General features: G+C 38.6%; 1 protein-coding gene across 4 annotated transcripts in view; it reads right to left on the reverse strand.

Annotated features, from left to right (window-relative positions):
• Positions 1-80: 80 nt before the first annotated feature.
• Positions 81-24,217, reverse strand: part of OSBPL8 (oxysterol binding protein like 8) — a 100,063-nt gene continuing 75,926 nt past the window's right edge. For all 4 annotated transcript variants that reach the window (XM_065837876.2, XM_071799366.1, XM_071799364.1 and 1 more), the window contains 16 exons: positions 21,420-21,504; positions 20,138-20,309; positions 16,704-16,938; positions 15,106-15,290; positions 14,243-14,324; positions 13,452-13,550; positions 12,921-13,017; positions 12,473-12,571; positions 10,996-11,093; positions 9,544-9,633; positions 8,836-8,972; positions 8,322-8,507; positions 5,731-5,818; positions 5,270-5,372; positions 4,563-4,668; positions 81-4,309 (listed from right to left, as the gene is read on the reverse strand). In XM_065837876.2, the coding sequence (XP_065693948.1) occupies positions 4,174-4,309; positions 4,563-4,668; positions 5,270-5,372; positions 5,731-5,818; positions 8,322-8,507; positions 8,836-8,972; positions 9,544-9,633; positions 10,996-11,093; positions 12,473-12,571; positions 12,921-13,017; positions 13,452-13,550; positions 14,243-14,324; positions 15,106-15,290; positions 16,704-16,938; positions 20,138-20,309; positions 21,420-21,504 (1,998 nt within the window). In that variant the 3' untranslated portion in view covers positions 81-4,173. The remainder of the gene's footprint in view (positions 4,310-4,562; positions 4,669-5,269; positions 5,373-5,730; positions 5,819-8,321; positions 8,508-8,835; positions 8,973-9,543; positions 9,634-10,995; positions 11,094-12,472; positions 12,572-12,920; positions 13,018-13,451; positions 13,551-14,242; positions 14,325-15,105; positions 15,291-16,703; positions 16,939-20,137; positions 20,310-21,419; positions 21,505-24,217) is intronic.

Consider the following 24,217-nt stretch of genomic DNA (forward strand, 5'->3'; position numbering starts at 1 on the left):
TCCGCTCCGCGCACCAATGGCCGAGGAGGACGCGTGCGCCGGGCCGTGAGGGGAGAGCCAGGCCCCAGCGGAGCTGTAAGTCGAGCCGAGTGCGACACGTCTTTATTGAGCTACAGCCCAGCCGCGGGCAGCGCCGCCGGCTCCCGACGCCCGCTTACAGCCCCGGCCCTTCCAACACACGAACGACGCGGGAGCGGCGGCGATCGAGCAGAAACAGACGGCTGGAGCCGGGCTCTGTGTGCTGAGCACTGATGTTCCCGCCTGGTGCAGCGCGGGGCCCGGGACAGTACCGGGGCGGCAGCAGGACGAAAATAATAATAACACTAAAGCCGAAATATTCTCCCTGTGAGGCTGTTTTCTTTTGTTATGGCTACTTCCGTAATACCACAAAGCTTTGTGGTATCAAACACCAGAAATACTCCACTTGTGGCTCACCAGCCAGAAGAGGGAATAATTTAATGTGTTTATTTTTTTTTTTTTCCTCAGAGTCTGACAAAGCAGGAAAGTCAGTTTTCAAACACAGAAGCCCTCACAAAAGGTCAGATGTTACATATGGCACAAACTTGACGAAACTTCTTTACACGTCTCAGAACAGCGAGCAACCCGTCAAGAAGGCACTGTTTACGATACTTGAATATCTGCTAAATTCTCTGTGATTTTGAGGATACCCTTGAAATAACAAGAATTAAAACTTACAGATGTACAGAAGCCTTGTCATATGTTATTTACACAAACAGTGGTGAAGTAATGGCCTTCAAGAAACTACAAAACATTGAATCCATAGTCTGTTTCATAAACACCCATCTAGCAAAAAAACCCAAACAAAATGATAATCCCAAAGGCACAGGTGGGCAGTGAACAACAAATCAACAACAACAACAACAAAGGAAGAAACTGCTGTCACTACATTTTATGGGACCTGCCAAATAATTGATGAGATTGGGGTGGGGAAACAACCAGGCTCTACCCTCATTAAGTAATGTCAAATACTTAAGAGGAATCAACATGTGAAATGCAAGAAACATAATCTACGTCTGAAACTGATACTACCTACATTTCACATGGCATATTTATTTTTTCTTAACTAGGCAATCTGTACCTAAATGGCAAATTAAAGGCTTAGAGTGTATTTGAAAATAAAAAACAACAACAAAACCAAACCAACAAAACCACATGGCAACAAATGCTGAAAATGTTTTCTGTACAACAAAAAATAAAGAAAACAAGATTTGTAAATCAAATCTGAAAACAAGTGCTGTTTTAAATTTTAAAATCTAGTAAGAGGCCACGGCCCTCAGATATCTGCAAACTGTACAATCAATTTTCATAACTGTGTGCAGAATTCAGTCTTAAGTCCATAATATTCAAGATCAGTTACACATCGTGGTTGCAGAGGTCAACGGTAATGTGCTAAATAAAAGGCTTGAGATACGCCTGTGACCAGCTGTACTGTAAAAATCAGGCGAGAAAATACTTCTTTTCACATAAGGGAACATCATACAAAACCCAGCAAAACAGGAATTACTCGGGTTTTGATGTACTTTTTAGAATTTAAGTTACCTAACCATACAGTCAGGCAGAAGTCTGCAATTTTACTTTTTGAAAAAGTTTCATCGTATATTCTTGACCTTCCTCTATCATAAGTAAAACCACTTTTACAAAAGAATTAAACTAAAAAAAAAAAAGCTGAAAGGGAAAATAAGCACGGGCATTTTGTCTCGCTCTGTTTTTTAGTTATCTTGAACTGAGCATGAATTTCAGATACAGAGTATGTGTTTAGTCTGACATTGTCCAACTCGGTGCTGCCAACCAGCTGGCTGGGTCAAATCTACACTCACTACCACGCAGTCTGTGTAAAAATACATGCAGACCGTGTTATTAACTGACCTCGAATAGAAATGATTTAAAAAATGAACTTGAAAGGGCACAAGGACATTTCTATTTACAAGGGAGATAAAAGCTTGTAACTATCAGTCAAGAGTTTCGGCACCAAAAATTTAGCAGAGTATTATTTTAGAGGAGTGGAGTTACTGCCTGAATTCTGACTCTTCCTCTTGTATTAGTCCCATGTACAGAGTATGTTTATAGGCTTGTAATGGATCTTAAGACAGGTGAAGCTTTGATATCTGAATGCGATACTGAATGGCCCAATTCCAGGCTGAGAACATTAATGCTATAACATTCTGCTTTCTTTATGCCATTCTATACATGGTTTACAACTTCTGTTTCTGTTTAGAGACTTAACGTAGGGATTTTGTTTTGTTTTGTTTAAACAGCGAGGGACTTTCTACACTCACAAATTTTATCCCATCAGCTGTAGATGTAATAGAAGTCCAATCCAGTTTGGTCTTGTCCACATATACGACATCACTCTGGTTATGGTACCACATTCCAGAAAGTGATTCACGACCAAACTATGCTAATATGAAGCTGTAAGAAGTAAGCTGGAGTTGACAGCTTAAGCAAAAAACTTCTATGTAACTGAGGGAAAGGTAATAGAGAAAGGGAGGTGTGGGAAGATGTCAGCCACAGGACTGTCTGAGCTAGGCTGATAAACAACAAGTAAATAATATTTTCACTAAATACTGAGTGAGACTGGTGCAGAACAGAAGGGTAGATCACCTGGAGAGTCAGGGAGGCTGCCCAAGGCAGGGGCATAACTGGGCCATGGCAAAAAGCTAAACATGACCTTTGAACCGTTCCATTGCCTGGGATGGATTTGATTTCTGAGAGGATCCTCTGAAAACAAACTTGGCTGCCCTTTGCATTGTGCCGCTCATCGTCCTGTTGTCTCATCTGGGTTCCTGAGAGCACCTTTATGATACTACAGCCCCCTTTTGACTTGGTACACTTGACTGGCACCAGGAATTCACCAGATGAACACTGGCGCTAAGTTTTTTGCTGGAATTTTACATGTTCTATACATGCATCTATTTCTTCAAATAGAAACGTTAGAAACCCTAGTTTTACATTGAAACTTAAGCTTCTCATGAATTTGTATGGCTACAGCATAATGAGTACGTGCACCCGTGTGTTCTGTTAGGTAGTATACAGAGCAGTAAGGAGGAATTTAACAAAGACTTAGGGTTTCGCTCTCATTTCTTTCGATATGTGTGTTGTTAAGCCATCTCACCATTTCTGAAGGCTTTCTCCTTGCAAACACATTTTCATTTGCAAGTGAACTCATGATGGTGCCTGAGTCCTGTTGTACCTCGTCTGTGTTTCGAGAGGTTCAACTCAAGGTACCTACTAAGCACCTTCGTATTGGTTTCAAAAATAAGAAAGAGTCCTGGCACCAGCAGTCTGTTCGCTTACTGTGACATGGCCATACAAAAATATTAAGCCAAAGCTGTTGATTTATCAAGACTTACAAACATACCATAAATCCTTGACATTTGCAATTTGTGAGAGAGAGTGGACCAAGACAGTACCTTCCCAGGTGCTGTACTGTTAAAAATGTGCTCTGTACAGTAGATGCAGGAATGTTTTTATGAAGAATCTGAAGTTCTAAAATTATAAAAATAAAACAACTGGCTTACAAGCCACTATAGTAATTCAAGATAAAAACTGTCATACTTCCAAAACAAATCAAGGACATTACATTGCAGAATTCCCAAAGACTTCAGCTTTTTACTTGCCAGTTCCTAACACTGGTGACCTTTGTAGAACAATGTATTTGATTGACCTTGAACAAAAGTTTTCTCCCAAACACCCAAAGCCATTTACAAAAATCTGTTGGCTGCTTCAAAAGTTCCTTCGTTACAAAAATGGTAAGTTTAAATGTAACCAAGTATGCTCATTTATCATTGTGCCATAACAGGAATCACATCCTACCTACAGGGTCTGACCTCTGATATTTTTAACTTCATCTATTCTGTGGTGGAGATTCATCAGAACAGTATATGACGTAATATAAAACACAAGGCTGATGTCGTATGTCTGCGAGACAGAGGCACACACCAGGAGCAAGAGTGTACTGGCACTTACACGATTCTTTCTTCAACTGGGTAGACGGGAGTATGATTCTGAACCATGGATGCTGAGGCAAAGTTCTGTAAATTGTTGCTACAGGGCTCTTTTAGATAATATTGCATCATTTAAAGTCCAGGCTAAAATATGGTCCCCAGTAATAGTTTGATCATTCCAGTTGAGAAAGGCCCTTGTTCACGCTTCCTACTTCAACAAGAAATTAATGATAAGCTGTAGAAGAACCAGCAGCAAAATGAAGACATAGTGCTTAAACTGCAAGAAATGGTAGTCCACAGGTGGTGAATTGGAAGTGACTCTATTTCGTAGAGCCATAATGTCCCTGTAAGATAGAAAATAATATCCTGTAAATGACAATCAAGACAATTAGGCATTTTTTAGTATGTTAGGGCTTCCTACAGAAGACAGTTTTTGAGGAATATTACAAAACATCAACGAGCAATCAACATTTGGGAAGAAGGGTAGTTTAAAATATCAAGGCTGTAAAGCAGGAAGATACACACCAGCCTCCAAGGAAAAAAAGCTAGCAAATTAGTATGCTCTAAACCATTTTAGATCATTTTATTTAGTATTACCTCTTAATGTCTTCCTGTGTTTCCTTTATAGATTCAATGGCACTCTGCAGTTCACCAAGGTCTGCCCCTTTTTTCCTTGTTCTTGTATTATGCTTCAGAAGTTGCGCTAGAAAGATAGAACAGTCAGATGTCATTCACAGAAGTGACTGCTAAGTCACAAAAAGGAACAAGTACTTACGACTAACTAAACCAGCTGCAAAAATGAGGAGAGTTTTCTAACTAAGCTTCTATTGAAAACTAAAGCTTTATTTCAGTCTCCTGTAGTGCACAAGGACAACAAGTTAAGTGCTTAAAATATCTTAATATACTCACTGTATTGTTTAATTTCTGCAAGCATTACCAAGAACAAAAATCTGCCTTCTAGCAACATATCGATCTACAAATTAAAGCAATTCATCTTGTTCTAAGAAATAAAAGAGTTTACACACTTTTTTTTTCCCCCCGGTACTAAATACGTGCAGCACTTAAGCCTACCTGCACTACATACTGATGTATAAAAGGACAGAAAAGTTTGCAATTAAAACCATGAGATGTTCTGCTTCTTTTGTTTTTCCAGAATGTGCTTCACATTGCATTGAATAGTGATCTAAAGCATGCATTATTTCATAATAAAAACACTGAGATAAGAAAAGTATGTGTGGGTGGGGAACTCTGTTTCACTGACAGATAAATTTATTAGTTCTGTACACAAATGTATCTTTTCCTACCTTCACTCCCTGAGGAATCCTGGTTATCAGGCTCCGGGGATGAGAAACCACATTCCCCTTTCTTCTGATTGGCTGGCTTTCGTTTGATTTTTGGAACACTAACCTACAATTGATAAACTTATGAATTATTTCCAAAGAATGAGAACTGTAGCAAAGCAGCACATTCTAATAATAATAGTTAAAAGCAGTCTGAAGCTTGTGCATCTTTGCGTGTAAGGGAAAAATCCAATTAAACTGTTGAGGTCAAGTTTGCATATTTTATATTTCCACCCAATCAAGTCATCTCTCCCACTTAGGACACAACACTGAAATGAAAGACTATGGAGGGACTAAACTACCTTTTTGTAGGATAACAATACTATGTGCCATTGCTCCCAATGCTTTGATGACTTTTATACAAATAATGCAATATATCCATGTCCCTGGATCTTGCTGCCCCTGCTAAGAGAACTGGAACATACCATTGGTGTCCGGTGTCGAACTTTTGTTTGGATGGTGCCATCTTTTTCAAATTGGACCATATCATTCAAAGGGTCCCATGGTCTGGTACTAGACAAAGTGAATATAATTGATTAATATCACAACAATTTAAATAAGAAATATTTTCCTGCTCAAAAACTATTTGGTATGAACAGGTTAAAGCTCTCTCTCCCTGTACAGAAGTCGGACATAGAATAAATGATCTTATCTTCCACTTCTAGCCCAGTTCTAACCTGAAAGGTCAAGAGAGCCAAAGCAATAAACTTCACATCCAGGTCAAGCCCTCAGCCAGTTGGTAAGAGCACAAGCTACTGTATTAACCAACAATATCATTATGAATTTATCTGGCTAGTGATATGTATTTGTCAAACACGGAGGTATTTTCTGCTTAATGTACAGTTATTTTAGAACTACATAGAAATTAGAGGATTTTTAAAAATTATTATTATTTTGGAATGCCTTTTTTTTCTCCTTTTGAAAGATGCCTATGAAGGAGAGGTTAAGGATCAGTCACTTCAAATATACTTTCATCCCAAAGTGGCCAATGGCAATCAAGACTAGTTTCAAGAGGCACTAATGAGCTACACACAGTTTGCTTGTTCTGATTTTTTAAGAGTGCTTTTCCAAGTACAGGTTGATACAGAATTTAAAAAAAAAAAAAAAAAAAAAATCAAGCAAAAGAAACATAGCTCAGTGGGGATCAACAACCAGTCAAAGACTGACATCCCTACTGATGGCAGCCTTTTCAGGACAGAAACTGCAAGTCAGCTGCATGAAGGTCATTCTGATGCGCAACTTTAGTGAGAGTAGATTAAGCGTGGATTTCCTCTCATCTCCTCTTGTATGCCTTTTAAAATGTCCGTAGCTGTTTCAGATGTTGTGAACACAGACCTGCATTTACATCTTAGCTTAACCTGACTTGCATTAAATGTCATCTAAGGTAACTGGATAAGGACTCAGTGTTGCACTCTCAAAGGTCTTTTGTATCTGTAATCCAGATGCCTAAATCCATAATCCAGATACCTTAACAAATGCCACAGCTCACTGAACACATCTTTCAGAGTAAGCGCAAAAGACTGCTCTCTACATGGACCCAGAGGTGAGCTGGCATTACATGTGTAACAGGAGACAGAAGTTTCTTCCAGAGACTGCTGAGAGCACGGGCTGCTTTTTAGCACATAGCAAAATTTCTGTGGCTCATCCTTGAACCACAAGGAGGCAAGAAAAAACACAGATTAACAAGATAAGACTGTCCCCTGCAGCTTTAAGACCTGACAGATTTAAAGTGCAATACTTTTCCTGATGGTTTACACAGGGTTCAACAGGATGGGCAGTCATTCAGCTGGACTATTCACAACTCGGCCGAGAGGAAGAGGCTTCAACACCACTGGAAGTTTTAAACCAAGAGAGGGTGTTTCACAGAGCATTTAGTCTAGTTGGGGGATTCCCTGCTGCAGGATGTCTTGAGTGGTGGAAGTCTGCACAAACTTAAGAAGAATCCAAGGAAATTAATGGAAAATAAATCTACTGAGGGTTGCCAAATACGCAGAATCTCTACTGGGTTCCAAGAAACCTCTGAGTTGCAAATTTGCGGGAGACATGAAGAGTACTCAGGATTGTACTCTTCACTATACCTGCACTTAGACCACTGCCCAAATATTGCTCTTCTTGTACAAAAAGGTGAAGAGTTCCCATGTTCAGCCATGGGAATATGCTTCCAGCATCCATGGCTTCAGAATTGCTTAACTCTGAGTGTATCATCTTTGGATATTTTATATTTACAATCCCTGCAATATAGAAGTGTGTTGGGTATTGAAAAAGAATCAGCGGAACATGGGTGTTCTGTGAAAACCATCACTAGTAAAGGGCTCAGCTCCAAGCTGACTTTTTTAAGAGTTGGTGAGAACACAGAATGCATCTCAGCTACATCTTCATCTTCTGATCCACATCATCACACAAATTGATTCACAGGCGCTCACGTGCACAGGGCGTATTTGACAGCTGAGCAGAGACAGCTGGTCGCAGCATTAACCATTGCTGTAAATCAGTTATTCTCAAAGTTATTCTAACATATAATGAACAGCTCAGTTCAACTAAGCACAGGCTTTTCTGATTCCAGACACTAGATTTTCTGATTTCCAGTTGGTATGCCTGTATGTACCATACTTTCCAGTCTGGGACAATCTGTGTAGCTGCTCTGGTCAGTCTGGGTGGGGAGGAGAAAGGACCGCAATGCATCCCAAAATGCCATGCCAAAGAAACTCAAGAACATAGCACAGATTGGTAGAGACACATAGTGTAATGATAAAAGAGAAAAAGCCCATTGCAATGGTTACATGAAACACGGTTTGCTGCATTAGCAATCACTGCCTTTTCAACACGGAAAGGGCCAACCAAGATCAGCTGAAAATTATTCACGTTAATTATAAATATCAGGCAGCACTGCGTATTTCACAAGCTTGAACTCAGCCATATATCTGACGTCTTTTTTTCCTGAAACCACAGGAAAAGGCTCAGCAACACTACCAAGCATTTAAAAAGCAGTTTTTAGTACAAACGCCTCAGGACTCACTCAGCATATTTGTAGTGCCATTCTCCTGTGACTGAATCCTGATCGAACAGCTTGCATGTCCACTCTTCACCCTTCATTTTCCTCTCTTTGGCACTCTTTCGCTGAGCTTCTTCCAGAACATATTTCTCTTGAGTAGCTTCTGTTTGGTCTTTATTATTTATTGCTCTTGTCACTTGTTGCCAAAGCCTGACAAACAAGCAATAGAGAGAGCTACAATCTGGTTGACAAAAATAATTATAAATATTTCCTTAATTATTGGATAATGAAATGGACCAACCTCTAAACAGAATATTACCATGTTGTAATATATTTTATCTACATTTCCATCAAGAATTTCCATGGTTGTAAGACTGGTAAATAATGATCTTCTATTTTAACAGTGTAGCTTTCTTGTTTTACAGACCAATATCGGCAAACACGGTAAAGAAATAAATCATGATTTGCTCATAATTTGTAGAAGATGATGAGTTTTATTTTGTCAAAATAATAATATGAGGTTCTAAAGTGAACTTACTTCTCTGACTCAAAGTCATCTTGCTCTTCAAACTTCACTGTGTATCTAGGTAATCTACGCTGCTTGATATCAGATGTTGGGTTCCAGAATGTCTCTGAAACATCTGTCTTCTTGTCACTAATAGTAACTTCACTGTCCTGTAGCACATATATAATTCAGTTACCTTAATTGTAATAATCTCAAACAGTGCCACAAAAATACAAAAGGGAGGAATAAGCATTTATTTTCGTAACGAGAATTTATTTTGTTTTGGATGCACGTAATTCTAACATTAAAATTAACTTTCTGCACTCTGTGCTAGCTCTAGCTCGGAACATAGATGCAATGGAACCATTACCGTGTCCAAAACCCAGCAGTGTCAGTGTCATCTCACCAGAACTGAAACAAGTTTAAACCTTTCATGCTGGTGCCATAATAATTCTTTATAGTTCTAACACATATACTAAAAACATTTCACGAGCTGAAATGTATTTTCTTTCTGGACTACTCAAATGTACACAACTTTTCCACCTTTTAACAGTTGCAAGTAACACTATATTGATTCTATACCTTCTTGAGAACTGTCTAACTCTAAAGAGACACTTTCTGTAAAAGTGGTACTTAATCAACTCTTTTTTAAAACTTGAGCCTTTTTTGTAACTAAGTTATATTTTCACCTGTCTCAACTATCAGCCACAATTTATAAAAAAACCATCACTCACTACTTACCCAGTGACCCTCCAAAATAGCCAGAACTTCTTTGCCAAGCTTAATTTTCCCTGATATTTGGTTAACACTGTCGTTGTTACCCAAAAAAGGCTGCAAAACAAAAAGAAATGCTTTCATGTTTATGGTAATAGCAAACTACTTCTGCATTTATATTTAGTGTTTAGGAAAAAAGTGAATTTATGAAATGTGACGTTAACAGCGGAGATGGCTTTTAATATTATAGTTTCTGCCTATTTAATCCCCCAACCAAGTCTGAAACCACAGTAAATTGTTCTCTCATGCTGTTGTTTCTGGAAAGATTTGCTGAACAAAGGCATTGTCTAAGAAATGTGGAAAGAAAATGGAAAATTATGCAGAAAACACTGGCACAATGATATCTTGGAGGAAGCAGTCATTTGCTAAACTAATTTCACCACTTTGCCAAGGACCATTTGTTAGTAGAGATTAATTCTTGCAGAAGCAACAACAGAAGTGATGGCCAGTGATTTTTTTGGCCTTTTTGATAGTCTGCACATGTATCCTGTGGGCTGATGAGGTAAATATCAATTAACACAGCCTCCTAACTTTCATGTTTGTCCTATAATTTCAACTGAATACAGTTTCCACGTGCACACTTCTTAACAACTATCCATTCCGTGTTAAATCAGCTTCTGCCTCAAAGATGGCAAATGCATTTTTAAGAAGTGTAAGCCATCTGTAAGTAGTTTGGAAACCTTTGTTTAGCTTTTGTGAGCGGGGAGGTGCTCCTACAGCACACACAGCTGGCAGAAATAGGACAAGTAAACTGTTGCTTAGCACTGGATATTAGGCTCATACAAATGTTCGCCAAAGCCTTTGCATCATCTTTATTCAAGGTGTCACGAGCAACTTAAATTTACCCAGGATGGAAGAGGGGAACCTGGGTCTGAGTTCTTCTCCAAGGGCTCTTCAGGAGTTTAAAAAGACCCTGAACATTTTTAGAGAATTAAAAATCACCATGGTATATTACACTTTCTTAGACACACACTGGTGCCACTGCTGGAGGTAAGACAGACCATTGCTTTTTCTCCACTAGAGTTGTTCTAAAAGATTCATACAACCACCAATATGTTTGCATCTCTTATCACCAGAGATGAAGACAGAACTGTGTGTTTCAGTCAAAACCTTTGAACCCAGAAAAACACATTAAGAAAAGAGATGACAATATACAAAGATTTTTTTAAAATAAACGAACAAAAACCAATCCAAACAAACAAAAAAACAAAACCAAAACAAAAAAACAAACATAAACCAAAACACTATTTGCTAGGTAAACACAGCTGGATATGTAGCAGTTAAAATGAAAATTCCTCAGTTTCCAAAAAGACAATTCCATATTAAATCACATAATATATAAGGAGTGACCTAATAATCTTCTTTTAATTATCATTATGCTCATTCTCCTTCTTGTGCCTACTCACAGCATTTACTCACCTTGAGTTTGAATTCAATTGTTGCACTGTAGCCAGTTTTCTCACAGGTGATGTTGACCGTTCCCCCAAGCTCTAAGGTCATTGTGCCATAAAGAATTCCTGCAAGAGAAAAAAGACAGCGAAAATGAGCGTTTGTAACTGAACAAGATGAAAAACTTAAACTCTTTGGGCACAATTCCTTGAGTAAACATATCTGTGCCAGAGGAAAAAAATAATCTTTTCGGATGACCTTTCCTAATGATAAGCGTGATCTTTCTGCCAAATAAGATACCCAAGCAAAACCAAAAAAAAGATCTAAATGAATTATAGATAACTGGGAAAAATGGTTTACGAAGACCTATCTTTGGCAGCGTGCTGCTGGCTCTGACAAGGGTGGTATTTCGTCTCATTGGAGACAACTGGAGGAGGGAAGCTTTTGAGGTTAAGACAAGAAAATGACTCTACAACAAAGAGAAACATCACTTGAACAGAAACAGTGTGTACAGTCAGACCACAGGTGAAGACAATCATGGACAATCAAAAAGACAACACTGATCACCTCTCGAGACACTTTTGGAAGTACAAGATTGACAAGGCTGAGTACACTTTCTTTCCCATTATTACTCTCTTTCCCCCTGCAATCCAGCATTTGAAACACTGAATATATTTTACATACACTGGATACATGTTCAAATATGATTTTTTCATCACGCATATTCTCCGTCCCTGCATGTTCTTCTACCTTTCTCCCTCTCTATCAGCTTTATTAGTCACACTAGTTTTCTTTCCTCCTACTTGACTGTAATGTATGTATGCATGTTATGCACTTTTTAATTGTTAAGTATTATTTTTGTCAACAAAGCGATAAAAAAATCTCAACAAAATATTACAAACATCCCATGCACAATGGAAAGAGAAAAGCCTACCAAATTAACACAAATTATCTAATTCTGCTAATTGATTTTCACACATCTCAAATGAAGAAAATATTATAGTTGCTGACTAATGCTTCTGGAAAGAAATTCTGGCAGACAATATTTGGGCAGATAAACCTGAATAAGTAACAGTTTAAAAATCAGCAATTCTGCAATGTAATTTGTACTACTACTGACCTTCCAGAAGGCTCTACGAACTACTGACTGATTTCCCAGAGTGAAACCAAACATAAACGGTCATGATTTACACTCAAATCACACAGTGAGGTGTAGATCCTAGATGGCCTTTTACGCTTGCTGGAGGAACATATTGGGAAAGCTCAAAACTGTTCTTTATGCTTTTACTATTAATGAAAAAAAAAATCTATGCCAAAAAATAGATGATTGTTTAAACAACAGATGCATTTTTGTCCTGATCAAATACGTGGAAGCCTAGAGCCACCAATGTTGCCCATGTTCAGAACACTCAGATGACAAGCTCGAATCCAACACAGTGTACTATTTAGAATAATAAACTTCTGTTCTCATAATTTTGCCAGTTAGAGAATGAAAAAAATCCACTACCTTTACAATGAGCATATGGCATTGTCATCACATAATCTTCTCCCCTATTGAGGAATGTTAGCCGTCCTTCTCCATCTAGTATGGCAGATAATGAATTCCCTGGAATTCAAAGACAGAAAATCACATTGCTCACCCTGCAAGACAACAGTCAACATTTCCTAATAACTGAGCAACAAAACTAAGGGAAGCAGTATATTTAGCATAGCAATCTCTCCTGTCTAGTGAAGGTGCTGTAATATAATACACAGCTTCTCCAATTCAAAATCAAAATATTCCAAAAATAGCAATTAAAATTCAGAAGACCAGTAGCAAAGACTTTGTGAGGGAAGGACAATACAATGATCAAGCCCCTGGTTCTTCTACTAGCCTTCTTTCAGGCACAAAACAGTTCATTTGCACTGATTTTATACTCCCCAATAAGGGTACAACTGAAAAAAACATTATTTACCATAGAATTTTGATTTGGCCAGAATGCTACCACTAAGGCAAAAACCATCCTTGCGGTTGCTAACATAGAAGGCAGATATTGGAGGATGATGTGATACCTGTTGAAAAGAACATGTATTTAAAAAAAAAAAAAAGGAAAAGAAAAAAGAACAGACAATACAGTATAAACCTTAAGCTAATCGTAACAGAATGCAAAATTCAAGCTGCACATACAGTTAATAGACATGAAATGTGATTATAATCTTTAAAGGTAAAGATCAAGTAAACACTTAGTGAATTTCAAGAGTAAAGAAAATCAGCACCTGACTTTTACTGTAGGAAGAAGGAACAGAAATGCTGGAAACAGCTTTCTCTGTCTCTCTACAAAGAGGCACTAAAAAGAGACATCTGTGAAAAAACTACATTCACTAGGAGAGCTTTTAGGATAATATTTATACATTTAAATACATTTTCTGAAACTACCACATTGTTTGGCTAACACAAAAATGCAACACTTATATTTTTAAATAGTTGTTCTGGTTATTGCAGCTACCTGTTCTGCAATGTAAAAAGTCTTGCTATTCGTCCTTGGATGAATCCACATGCAGCGGAAAGTCTCACCAAGTATAGGATTGTACGGCTTTTTTAGTCCCTGAACAAAAATAGAACAGAGAGTAACCACACAATGCAGGTAGAGAACTCACAAAGTACTTTATCAGTCTGTCACTGAAGACACGCACACACAAAAACATAATATATATGCTAAAGTACATTGTACCTGATTTCATAATTTGAATGTTAGGCTCAATTACTCTGCTCTTCATTCTAAGGAAACAGGCACAGACCTAGTATATCTGCTAAACTATTCCAGGCTACACATAAGGACAAACAGAATGTAACATTTTTTGGTAGGAGAATTATTACAGACCTTTTTTCTGAAGTTAGTTAGTAAGTACTTTTATTCGTTCAATACTGTTTCCAAGCAGAATGACTATAAGGAGTATTTAAGCTAAATGAAGTAATGGAAATATTAATCTTCCAACTGCAGCATGCTATTATATCACTGAAGAATTGTAAACATAAAATTGGTTCAACTTTATCACAATCTGTTTAGTTCAACTTCTACTCCAAGGGAGTAAAACAATTCACTGTAGTATATTTTAAGCATGGTTAGGGACCATAAAAGTCCATGAAGCATTTGCATAAATAATGAACATTTAAATTTGCTTTTAAAAAATGCTTAACAATACAATTTTAAAATAAAAACTTACTCCAGCACATCCCTAAGCCCTCAAGCAAGACACAGTGACTAAAGTAAAGACAAAATAATATATGAGAGGACACCTTTGGCTTTTTGTAGAATCCTGACAAATACCATTTCACTACTTTTTTCAGGCGGTTGTAAGCATTCTCTTCAAGAGCAGCTCTATGAAACAAACAGAACCCACAGAACAAATATTAGTATTGTTACAGTTTTTAACACGCTATCAATCATGATGTATCTTGAATCTAGGAGCTGACTAAAACAAAGGTTTTGTGATTTGCGGTACTGTGAAACTTGTGGCTGGATCGCATAAAATTCATATTTTTCAAATAACTGTGTGAAAATGGAAATCAAACAAAAAATTGGAAATCGAATTTCCATAATTGAGTCTGTTCTTTTTAACATTAAATCCTGTCCCACACCCTCTGAAGTTCGCCCATTTATAAGACACTACTTTAGAGAACAGGCCTACTCACATACAGAACTCAGAGGTGAATAATATTTAAATTCACAGTCTTTATCAGCTACATTTGAGTAGGCAACTACATATCTGAACGGAAGTTAATATTGTATTAAAAAGGTTAACTAGTGCTGTTTTACCATTTTAAATATGCCTCCTAGAGAAAAAAACAAAAACAAAAATTTAATTTTGAGGAGTCTTCTAGCCAGTCTCCAAAAGCTAAACCAGAAATGTCTGCAACGCAACTGCTATGAAATTACTAAGAGGGGCCCGACTTCAAGATGTACCATATGAGCTGTCAAGCAGTCGCCTTTCAGAAAACAAGGATATCTGATGACTGATACACTGTCAGATAAAACATTCAATCTCTAAGCAGTCTATGATGTTGTTAAGGAGACCAGATCAAATGTTTCAGTATACATGGTTACCCCATCTTAGTTTAAAAAATGAAAAGAATGAAAACCAGAGATAGGATTGACTCACTCGGACAAAAAGTCTGCATGGTAGTAGTAATCAGACAGCTTGTCCAGGAAAGAACGAGGTTCCAAGATAAACGTAGGCAAAACGACCTTGGACAAGTCCATTCCTGGCCGGACTTGCTTCAGCAGTGTCCAGATGAGACTTTTGTTTTCTTCTGACACTACTTCTGTCTGAGCAGCCTCCCCTGCCTAGGATGAACAACAAACTTCTTACACAAAGGAGAAAGAAAATAATCCTCCAGATGACAGGTCAACACATTCTAAGAATCTAATAAGAATGGAAAATGGATATTTAAAATGTACCACTCAGAGAAGCTAAAGCAACTACAGGAGAAGAATCAAGTTTCTCTAAAAACACATATCTTTAACGAAGCATGACAGAAATACTATTCAGCATTAAAAAAACTAACATTGTGTGATTCTGTGAAAAACTGCATTTGTTTTCACCAGCCACAAAACAAAAAACTTTGAGGTAGAATGTTGTTCAGAAATCCTCCCCTAGTCCCTTCTTAGGCATCAAGCTCATGATCCTGTGTCCTCACGTACAAGATTTATACAGCAAAGGGTTGTTCATTCTAACAGCTTTTTCCCATGATGAAAGCTGCCACATTTATGGTTTTCACTGCCTTGACAAGTCAACAGTATCAGTGGTTTTCCTTAAACAAAACCACTGCTTAGGGGCAACTGAGAAAAACCAGCAGCCACACTCCAATATGCTCCTTTATGTCCAAGAAGAAGGTAGATACTCTTCCTTACAGTTTCTGAAATCAAAAGCAAAAGTTATAGGAAAAGCATTTCTCTTCCCAGAACAGCTCTAAAACACAGAAGAATTGTTTGCAACTTGAACTCCTCAGCTTTTCCAAAACTACTGCTTCTGCTAGAAACAATACTGGAAAGCAATAAAAGCACAAAGCATTTACATTCCATAGGTATGAAAGAAAAAAATCTGAGAGTTAGTACTTGGAGAAGAAAGGTGAGATTTGTGAAAACATTCATCTTGATTTCTGTTACTAAGTTTTTTGGTATCTTTATAGCAAATAAAACATATAAATCTCTGTCATATTTGCCTGTGTAGATACGTAAGACAATCTGCAGAAGTGGAATGGCAGTTCTGGGGCATCATATGAGAAGGCAAGGCGACATCAAAATACAGCAAGCCTTCCACTGAACTCTGTAGGGCCTACAGCTGCTTAACTCCTTTCTTGCAGTAGAAGAACAGAGGTGTCAGCTTGTATGAAAATCTTAACGTGAAGATTTTTACTCAACATAAAAAAAGGAGTAGGTTAATAAAAACCAAATAGAAATAACGACAAAAGAATGGTTAGATACGGTCAACTTCTTCTGCAGGTGGCCCTTTCAAACTGAGCACCTTCTGTCCAAGCAATATTCCAGATGATCTCGTTATGTCTGTCAAACCTCAGACAAAAGCACAAGAGCGCCAAAGCTGAACAGCACATAGGTGAACAGAACTTTTTCCCCATGTTATTGCTGAAAATATGAAAGCCAATCCTGCAAGTCATCTTTCAAGTGTAGTCCGAGTCCTAAAATATCAGCTTTCTATTTGGAAAATTTACTTGTTAACTACATCAATATCACTTTTACCTCTCCAAGTTCTTCAGGACTCTGTTCTACATAAGTAGTTTCCTTGATATCAATTGGTTCTGGATCAACATAAGAATCATCCTGTCGCTCTGATGTGTCACTATCACTTTCTTCGCTTTTCCCCAATCCATCGTTATCAGATTCCTCGTGGTCATGGTCATTTTCCTTATCAGACTTGTCAGAGTACATATCTTGATCTTTAAAATGATGCCTTTCAATTTCACTGTCGTTTAACCTATAAAAAATAAAGGCTAAATGAATTTTCAACTTCACACAATAACTTCATGTTCCCAAACATTAATAAAATACACACTAACATTGCCAATATCAAGCCTGATCTGGCAACAACGCCAAACTAGCTTCACTGGAAACATCTAGGATGGTCTCTTCTCACTGAACTGTCAAATGCATCAAGTTTAGAATAGTTTCATTGGATGGGACCTACAATGGTCTTCTAGTCCAACTGCTTGTCCAGTTTAGGGCTGAACAAAAGTTAAAGGTCGTTATTAAAAGCATTGTCTGAATATCTCTTAAGTGCTGACAGGCTTGGGGCATCAACCACTTCTCTAGGAGGCCTGATGCAGTGTTTAACCACCCTCTTGGCAAAGAGATGCTTCTTAATGTCCAGTCTAAACCTCCCCTGATGCAGCTTTGAACCATCCCCACATTTTCTATCCCTGGACTCCAAGGAGAGGAGATAAGCACCTCCCTCTCCACTTCTTCTCAGGAAGCTGGAAAGAACAATGAGGTTGTCCCTTAGTCTTCTTTTCTACAAAGTAGACAAACTCGAAGTCCTCAGCTGCTCCTAATAGGACATTCCTTCCAGCCCCTTCACCAGCTTTGTTGCCCTCTGGACATATTAAAGGACTTTAATGCCCTTCTTAAATTACGGGGCCCGGAACTGCACACACAGCTCAAAGTGAGGCCACATCAACGCTCAATACAGCAATATAATCACGTCTTTTGATGGGCTGGTGATGCTGTTTCATGCACCCCAGGATGCAGTTTGCCCTCTGGGCTGCCGGCACACACATTGCTGGCTCATGCTGAGCTGCTGTTGACCAGCATCCCCAGATTCCTTTCTGCAGGGCTGCTCTCCAGCCGCTCCTCTCCCAATTCATTCTTGTGCCTGGCGTTATTCCATCCTAGGTGCAGAATCTGGCATTTGTTCTAGTTAAATTTCATGCCATTGGTAAATGTCCAATGCTTCAATCTATCTAGATCCCTCTGCAAGGCCTCTTATGCTTGAGAGGGTCAACAGCACCTTTCAGTTTGGTATCATCAGCAAACTTGCTAATGGTGCATTCAGCACCTGCATCCATATCATTAGATAAAAATATTGAACAGAACAGGTCCTAGGATTGAGCCCCGAGTAACACCAGTGATGTCACTATGTCCCTCTGAGTTCTGCCCTTCTGCCCGTTCTTCATCTAGCACATCATGAACCTGTTCATCTCACAGCTGGATAACTTGTACAGAAAGATGCTGTGAGAGACAGTATCAAAAGCCTTACTAAAATCCAGAAAAACCACATCCACCACCTTCCCTTCACCCACTGTGCAGGTGAGTTTATCACAGAAAGATACGAAATTAGATAAATAGGACTTTCCCTTTGTGAACCCATGCTGACTGTGCCTGATGATTCCATTGTTCTTTCAACAGCACCCAGTATGATGATCTTCACAATTTTTCCAGGTACTGAGATTAGACTAACAGGTCTGTAGTCTCCTGGGTCTTCCCTCATGCTCTCGTAAACCAGAACGATATCGGCCAGCTTCCAGTCAGTGGAGACCTCCTCAGACTCCCAAGACCTTTGGTACATGATCAAGAGGGGTCCTACCATAACATCCACTAGATCCTTCAGTACACTAGGATGAATCCCATCAGGCTGCATGGACTTATAAACATTCAGCTGAGACAACTGGTCTCTTAAAATTTCAGTGCCCACAAATGCAAAGTCACTGTTCCTGCCCTTAGGTCCTTCAACTCAGAGGACCAGGCAGCCTAAGTTCTACTAGTATTATTAAAGACTGAGGCAAAACAAAACAAAAAAAAAACCAAACCAAACCAAAACAAAAGAAGCATTGAATGTCTCAAATTTTTCTTCATCCCTGTTTTTCAGGTGATCATCTTAAACAAGTATTGGTTCAATGTTTTCTTTGGATCTCCTCTTGCTATTAATGTACTTACAAAAGCTAGCTCTCAGTTGAAGCTAAAATTGCTTTCACTTTTTTTCTCCCTGTTCTGCCAATCCCACTAAAAGTAGGTCTGCAGGTTTTGTTGCTTATATAGTTAAGCACACTGAATACTCTTAGAATATGCTATATCCAAAGATCTACTTAATTAAACCATTAGTCTTAATTAGACTTAACAGTTGTAACTAATTGCTGTGATTGTAATCTGGGCCAGCTGCTGATATTAAACTATTACTCATGAGTACAGATCTCCAGCTGAATTGTAGACAACAGTTCTATTGTTTCCATGAGATAACAGAAGGAGCAAAACTGTAGCTGAGCCTGCTTGGTCACCTGGATAGGGCCTTGAATCTGGGCTGGGGGCAATAATTTCCCATTTCTGTGCTTTTCTCAGACTATCTATGCCAGAAAAAAATGCATTTATTCCAGTCCAGGTCTTCTGTCTCAAATACAGAAACGTACTCTTAACAGCAGTACAAAATTCCTGCTCACCCCAAAAAAATGGGCAGCTAAATCTTAATGAGTGGGAGGGATTATTTGAAATAAATTTGCATCCACCTGAAGCTACGGCAAAGTGGTGGAAGGTTACTAAGAGAGCACAAGCTTCAGACCAAATTATTTCAAATAAATTACTAAATTTTTTACATTTTCTAATGTGGTTGGGAACCACAACTGAAGTGTTTGAAAACACCATTCATTCCTCATGCTTGTTTAATAATATATTTCCACAAAAGCTTACGGTCCCAAAAATCTGTCTGAAAGTATTTATTGAAATAAACAGAGACTTACTCAAGGGCACTCTGACATTAGGTGATACCAGATTATTTCACAGATAATGTCGATTTTTGTTCATTTAATTTAATATATTAACAGGTGACTGAATCATTATTCATCCATCTGATGATTCAAAGCTGAGACATGCTGAAACCATTTAAGTAATGACTGAATTATTCATTTATTTAATCAAAGAACAGCCCAACTTTTGTCACATGTACTAAGCTTATTATTTTCAGGTGAAGCTAACAAGAGAGACCAACATCAAGACACAAAAAATTAAAATTTTAGGTTTTTGTTTTGTTTTATCCACATACATCATAAACCACAGTGTAAATAAGTCATATAAAAAGAATTCTGAAGCAAAAAGAACTGCAACCTTAGAAAAAGATTCCCCCTATGGAGAAGTTATCACTACGAGGTTCTGCCAAAAGGACAATCAGGTTTAGTAACTAATCCACTTACGGTAAGTTTTCTCCACTGTGCAAGTTGTTAGCACGAAGCAGACCATAGAGAGAGACATGAGTACTGTCTGCTGAAGAGTTCAAATCGTGTTCTTTACCTTCTCTAATCATTGTACGTTTAAGGAGACTTGAACATTTCAGTGCCAGCTCCAAAGCATCCATCCAACACCTGCCTAAAGACAGATTTATTATTAGATTAAAAATTAAGGATCTAACTGAACTATACAACTTCCGTTTCCTAATTCCACAATCCTTTCTGCTCTGCTTACACTTCAGAGTTGTTCCACATTACATGTATCGGATTTCATAATCTGGTGGGGACATAAAAACAATTCTCAACTACCCAGCTCTGGTACAAGGGATGCTTCAGGGTAGGACAAGCAAGGTAAATCACGATTCTGTTGGAGCATACTCCAGTTTTTCTTCCTTAATGCAAGTATGGTTCCATCCAGCTCCCAACCATTGAATTCCTCAAGTTGCCTGCAGCCCTGCTCCAGTTTTAAAGACTAAGTAACTGCATCAGTTGGCAACATTTGCTCATACAATATAACAACAGTCTGGAGAAGTGGCTATAAAGACAGCATTTAAATGCCATTTCAATATAAAATAGCAGACATGCTTTTTTTTTTTTTTTTTTTTTTTTGTAAAAAGTAACTACACAAATGTGTGTGTTCTCTCCACTCCTTATCTCACCATTTCCATGTATCTAATCCATTTTCCAATACAGAAGGCAAATAGACTCCTATTTTTAAAGTCTGCAGGGGTATAACTTATTAACCAGTAAAAGGAAAGCAGCTGCTAAAAAGGTTACACAACAGTCAGAAATTTTGTTTCCACATTGTAACCCTGGAAGATGGTTGCACAGATATCTACCACCACCTTCCCAGTAATAAAGGGTGTCATGAAATTATATTTTAAGGGAATTTTTACTGCTAGAACTCTGTGCAACTGCTACACTTCATAACACACAAGTGCTTTCATTAGAAAGAATGCCTACATTAGCAGTTCAGAGAAGAACTAGCTTGTGTATTTAGACATACATTAATAAAGTTAAATCTGAAATAACCCCTTCCCCCTCCCCTACCCAGCCAATGCAAGGCAACTGCAAGGAGTTCTATGACAGTTTATTCAGGTCAAAATCTTCCTTTAATAGTGATCAAAAATTACCAGTACCAACACAACTGAATGCACTAACTTAAAGGGAACTTTAACAATGATGAAACTGCAATCACAGTGATACAACAGACATGGTAAGATAACTGAAGCCATCCCTTTCTATTTACCATCTGATTCTGAAGCGGCTCGGATGATCAAATAACTGCTGGGCAATGGCTGAGTTATAGAACCAACTGCTTCACCTTTGGGACCCTTGAAATAGACAAAACAAGCAACAGCATCAGATATTTTAATTCAGTTTTACAGTTTATCATTCAATGTTATAACAAGCTGACACACTGCAGAGCTATATACTGTCACTCAGCAACATCTAATGAAGACATGAATGGAAAGATGGACAGCCCTCTTTTACTCTATCTCTTCTTCAAAGACTTCATTCTAAGTACAGTTCCCAATTCAACCCTGCTTTAAAAAGAATGGTCTTTGGGATTCTAATATTTTTGTTGTCTTTTTTTTCTTGTATATCAGACTTGGTGTAGTAACTTGGAAATGTTCTGCTGATGCTATTTATAGAAAGATGACAAAAGCATCAAAAGGAACGCCACAGGGGAGTAACCCTCACTGACCAGGGATTCCTGCGGGTGGGTGTAGAGAGATCACAAGGCACAAGCTGTTCCTCTTCAGCTCAGTATTTCAGCTGAAGAGGTGAAACTGAAAGCGAGCAAACCAAAAGATCTGTCTGTGAGGTGGTTTAAGAGCATTGATTTACAATAAATGTTGCCTAGTAGAAGACCCCATATCCATACAACAGTCTTGTCCCTCTCCAGCCCCATTTGTTTGTGATGAGAGTGAAGGTTCATCTCAATTCCTACAAGGATGCTACAGTTCCTCGCAGAGAGACATAGGGGCAAGCCAAACCCTCTTTTCATCCTTATTTTATGTGACATCCATTTCATCTTTATTTTATGTGACAATGTGTTCAGTGTCTCAGCAGCATCCTGTGCTTCAGAATGGCATGAATTGTGCCTGTCTTCAGAAGACAGGTAAGTCAATTGATATTTAAATAAAATGGGAATAATTCCTCCCACCCAAACCCTATGTATTGCCATAGAAACCAACTCATTCTCTCTCTCCCTCCTTCCCCTTCAACCTCTCTACCTATCCAGTAGTCAAGTCCACGAAATATTTAGGTGCCTAACAGTAGGCTTGGCATTTAAATAAGAAAAAAAAAAAAATAGATGACATTTAGATGCTTAAGTCTCTCTATAAAGGGTATCAGCAGGACACCATGACATTACCTTCAACCACAAGACACACAGAAGATGTCAAATGGCAAAGTTTAATTTCCACTATTTCACAAATTAAAAGAAAAAAAAATCCAAAAGACCTTTCCATTTCTCTTGAGCTTCATTTTGGAATAAAATGCTAAACAACCATTTTAAAGTCCCTTCAAAAAAAGTTTACCTATGGTAACTTTAAGACAACTGGTAGGCAAAGAGGGCTGTATTAAACATACTTGAAGCTATCATTGAAAGCTGGGTTAAGCCTGCCTAACTGATGAGTTAACACATCTTGGTCTTGAATGATCTCCCCCAGAGAAGCCTAATGAAAAGTCAGTACGAGGCTTAGAAGAGGGAACTGGAAAGCCAGCAGAAGTTTTGAGCAAAAGCAGATAAAGGCAGATATTTTAGAAGCAAGCAAATGAAACAGCCAGAACATTTCTGTTGGTGGCACTTAAATATCAATACAGGCAAGCTAGTGCTGGTGTAAATGATGTTCAGAAGCTCCTGAAAAGTCAGTAAACAATAGGAACAGCAACTGAGGTGTTAGAAACCAGATTCCAAACCTCAGTCCCCCTCCAAGTGAGCAGGAAGTTGTGCCTACGAAAAGTGTCTGGTGAAGCAGCATCACAGGGATTAGGAGTTGCTGGGTAAGGAGGGCCAAGAAGGACAACCCAGGCATGAGCACCCCTCAGCCAGCCCCAGGCAGGGGTGGGAGAGGTTTTAGGGGCTGCAGGGAGGGGACTGCAGCACCTGGGTGCACCAGTGCCGTGCAAGGGCCTCGGCCATCACCAGTTCTCCAAACTCTCAGGTCACAGGACACGGGCTGAAGGCAAGGCCTCTGCCCATGAGATGTCCCCTTTAGCGTTCTGCTGCGGACATGCAGGGTACACGGCTTACTCGGTACTTCATCTCGGTAGAGATGAAGTGTGGTTTTGGTGTTTGGGTTTTTCTTTTTGATGCAAGAAAGCTATGCTCCCTTAGGTGCTTTGACAATACGCTGAATAAAACTGAATGAATAATTTGCAGCTAACATTTAAGTAGGTTGACTTATTTTGGAAAAACTGCTTGTGGATCTTGTTTTCCTCTGATTGTTTACTGTTCCAAAAGCACTGGACATTTTTCTTTGGTATCACCCACTGTGGTTTCAAAAACAATTTTCAGTATGTTAGTGCTCTGTACAAGAGACACATTAGTTTCCATTTGTTAGGTGACTTTATCTGAACTGTGTGTTCCTGACAGAATGATGGTACAGCTACTCCAATACCAGGTAATGGGCAAGTTAAAAAAATCCACTAGATTAAAAAAAAACTTTGAAGTTTACTTCCTACAGAATGTTCATACCAATAAAACTCAAATGCCATGAACATTCATAGAAAGCGATAAAACCTGATGAGTAGTCATGCTTGACTAAATCTACTACTTAAAAATCATTTGAAGTATCTTTTCTAGTTATTAATTTCAGTAAACTGAAATGGCATCAGGACTGGGCACATGAGGAAGACAGAACCAGGCACATCAGCTACCTGAGAGTGCAGGAGGAACATCAAAGACCACAGCAACAGGCTTAAGAGAGCATGTGAAGTGACTGGCCACAAACTACTGCAGAAGAGAATTTGTAGCCTGCCAGAAGGACACACTATGGGAAGTGTGTTCAAGTGAGAAAACCTCCCGCAGTATTTGTA

This window comes from Patagioenas fasciata, chromosome 1 (genome assembly GCF_037038585.1).
Source record: "Patagioenas fasciata isolate bPatFas1 chromosome 1, bPatFas1.hap1, whole genome shotgun sequence".
Classification (NCBI taxonomy): Eukaryota; Metazoa; Chordata; class Aves; order Columbiformes; family Columbidae; genus Patagioenas; species Patagioenas fasciata.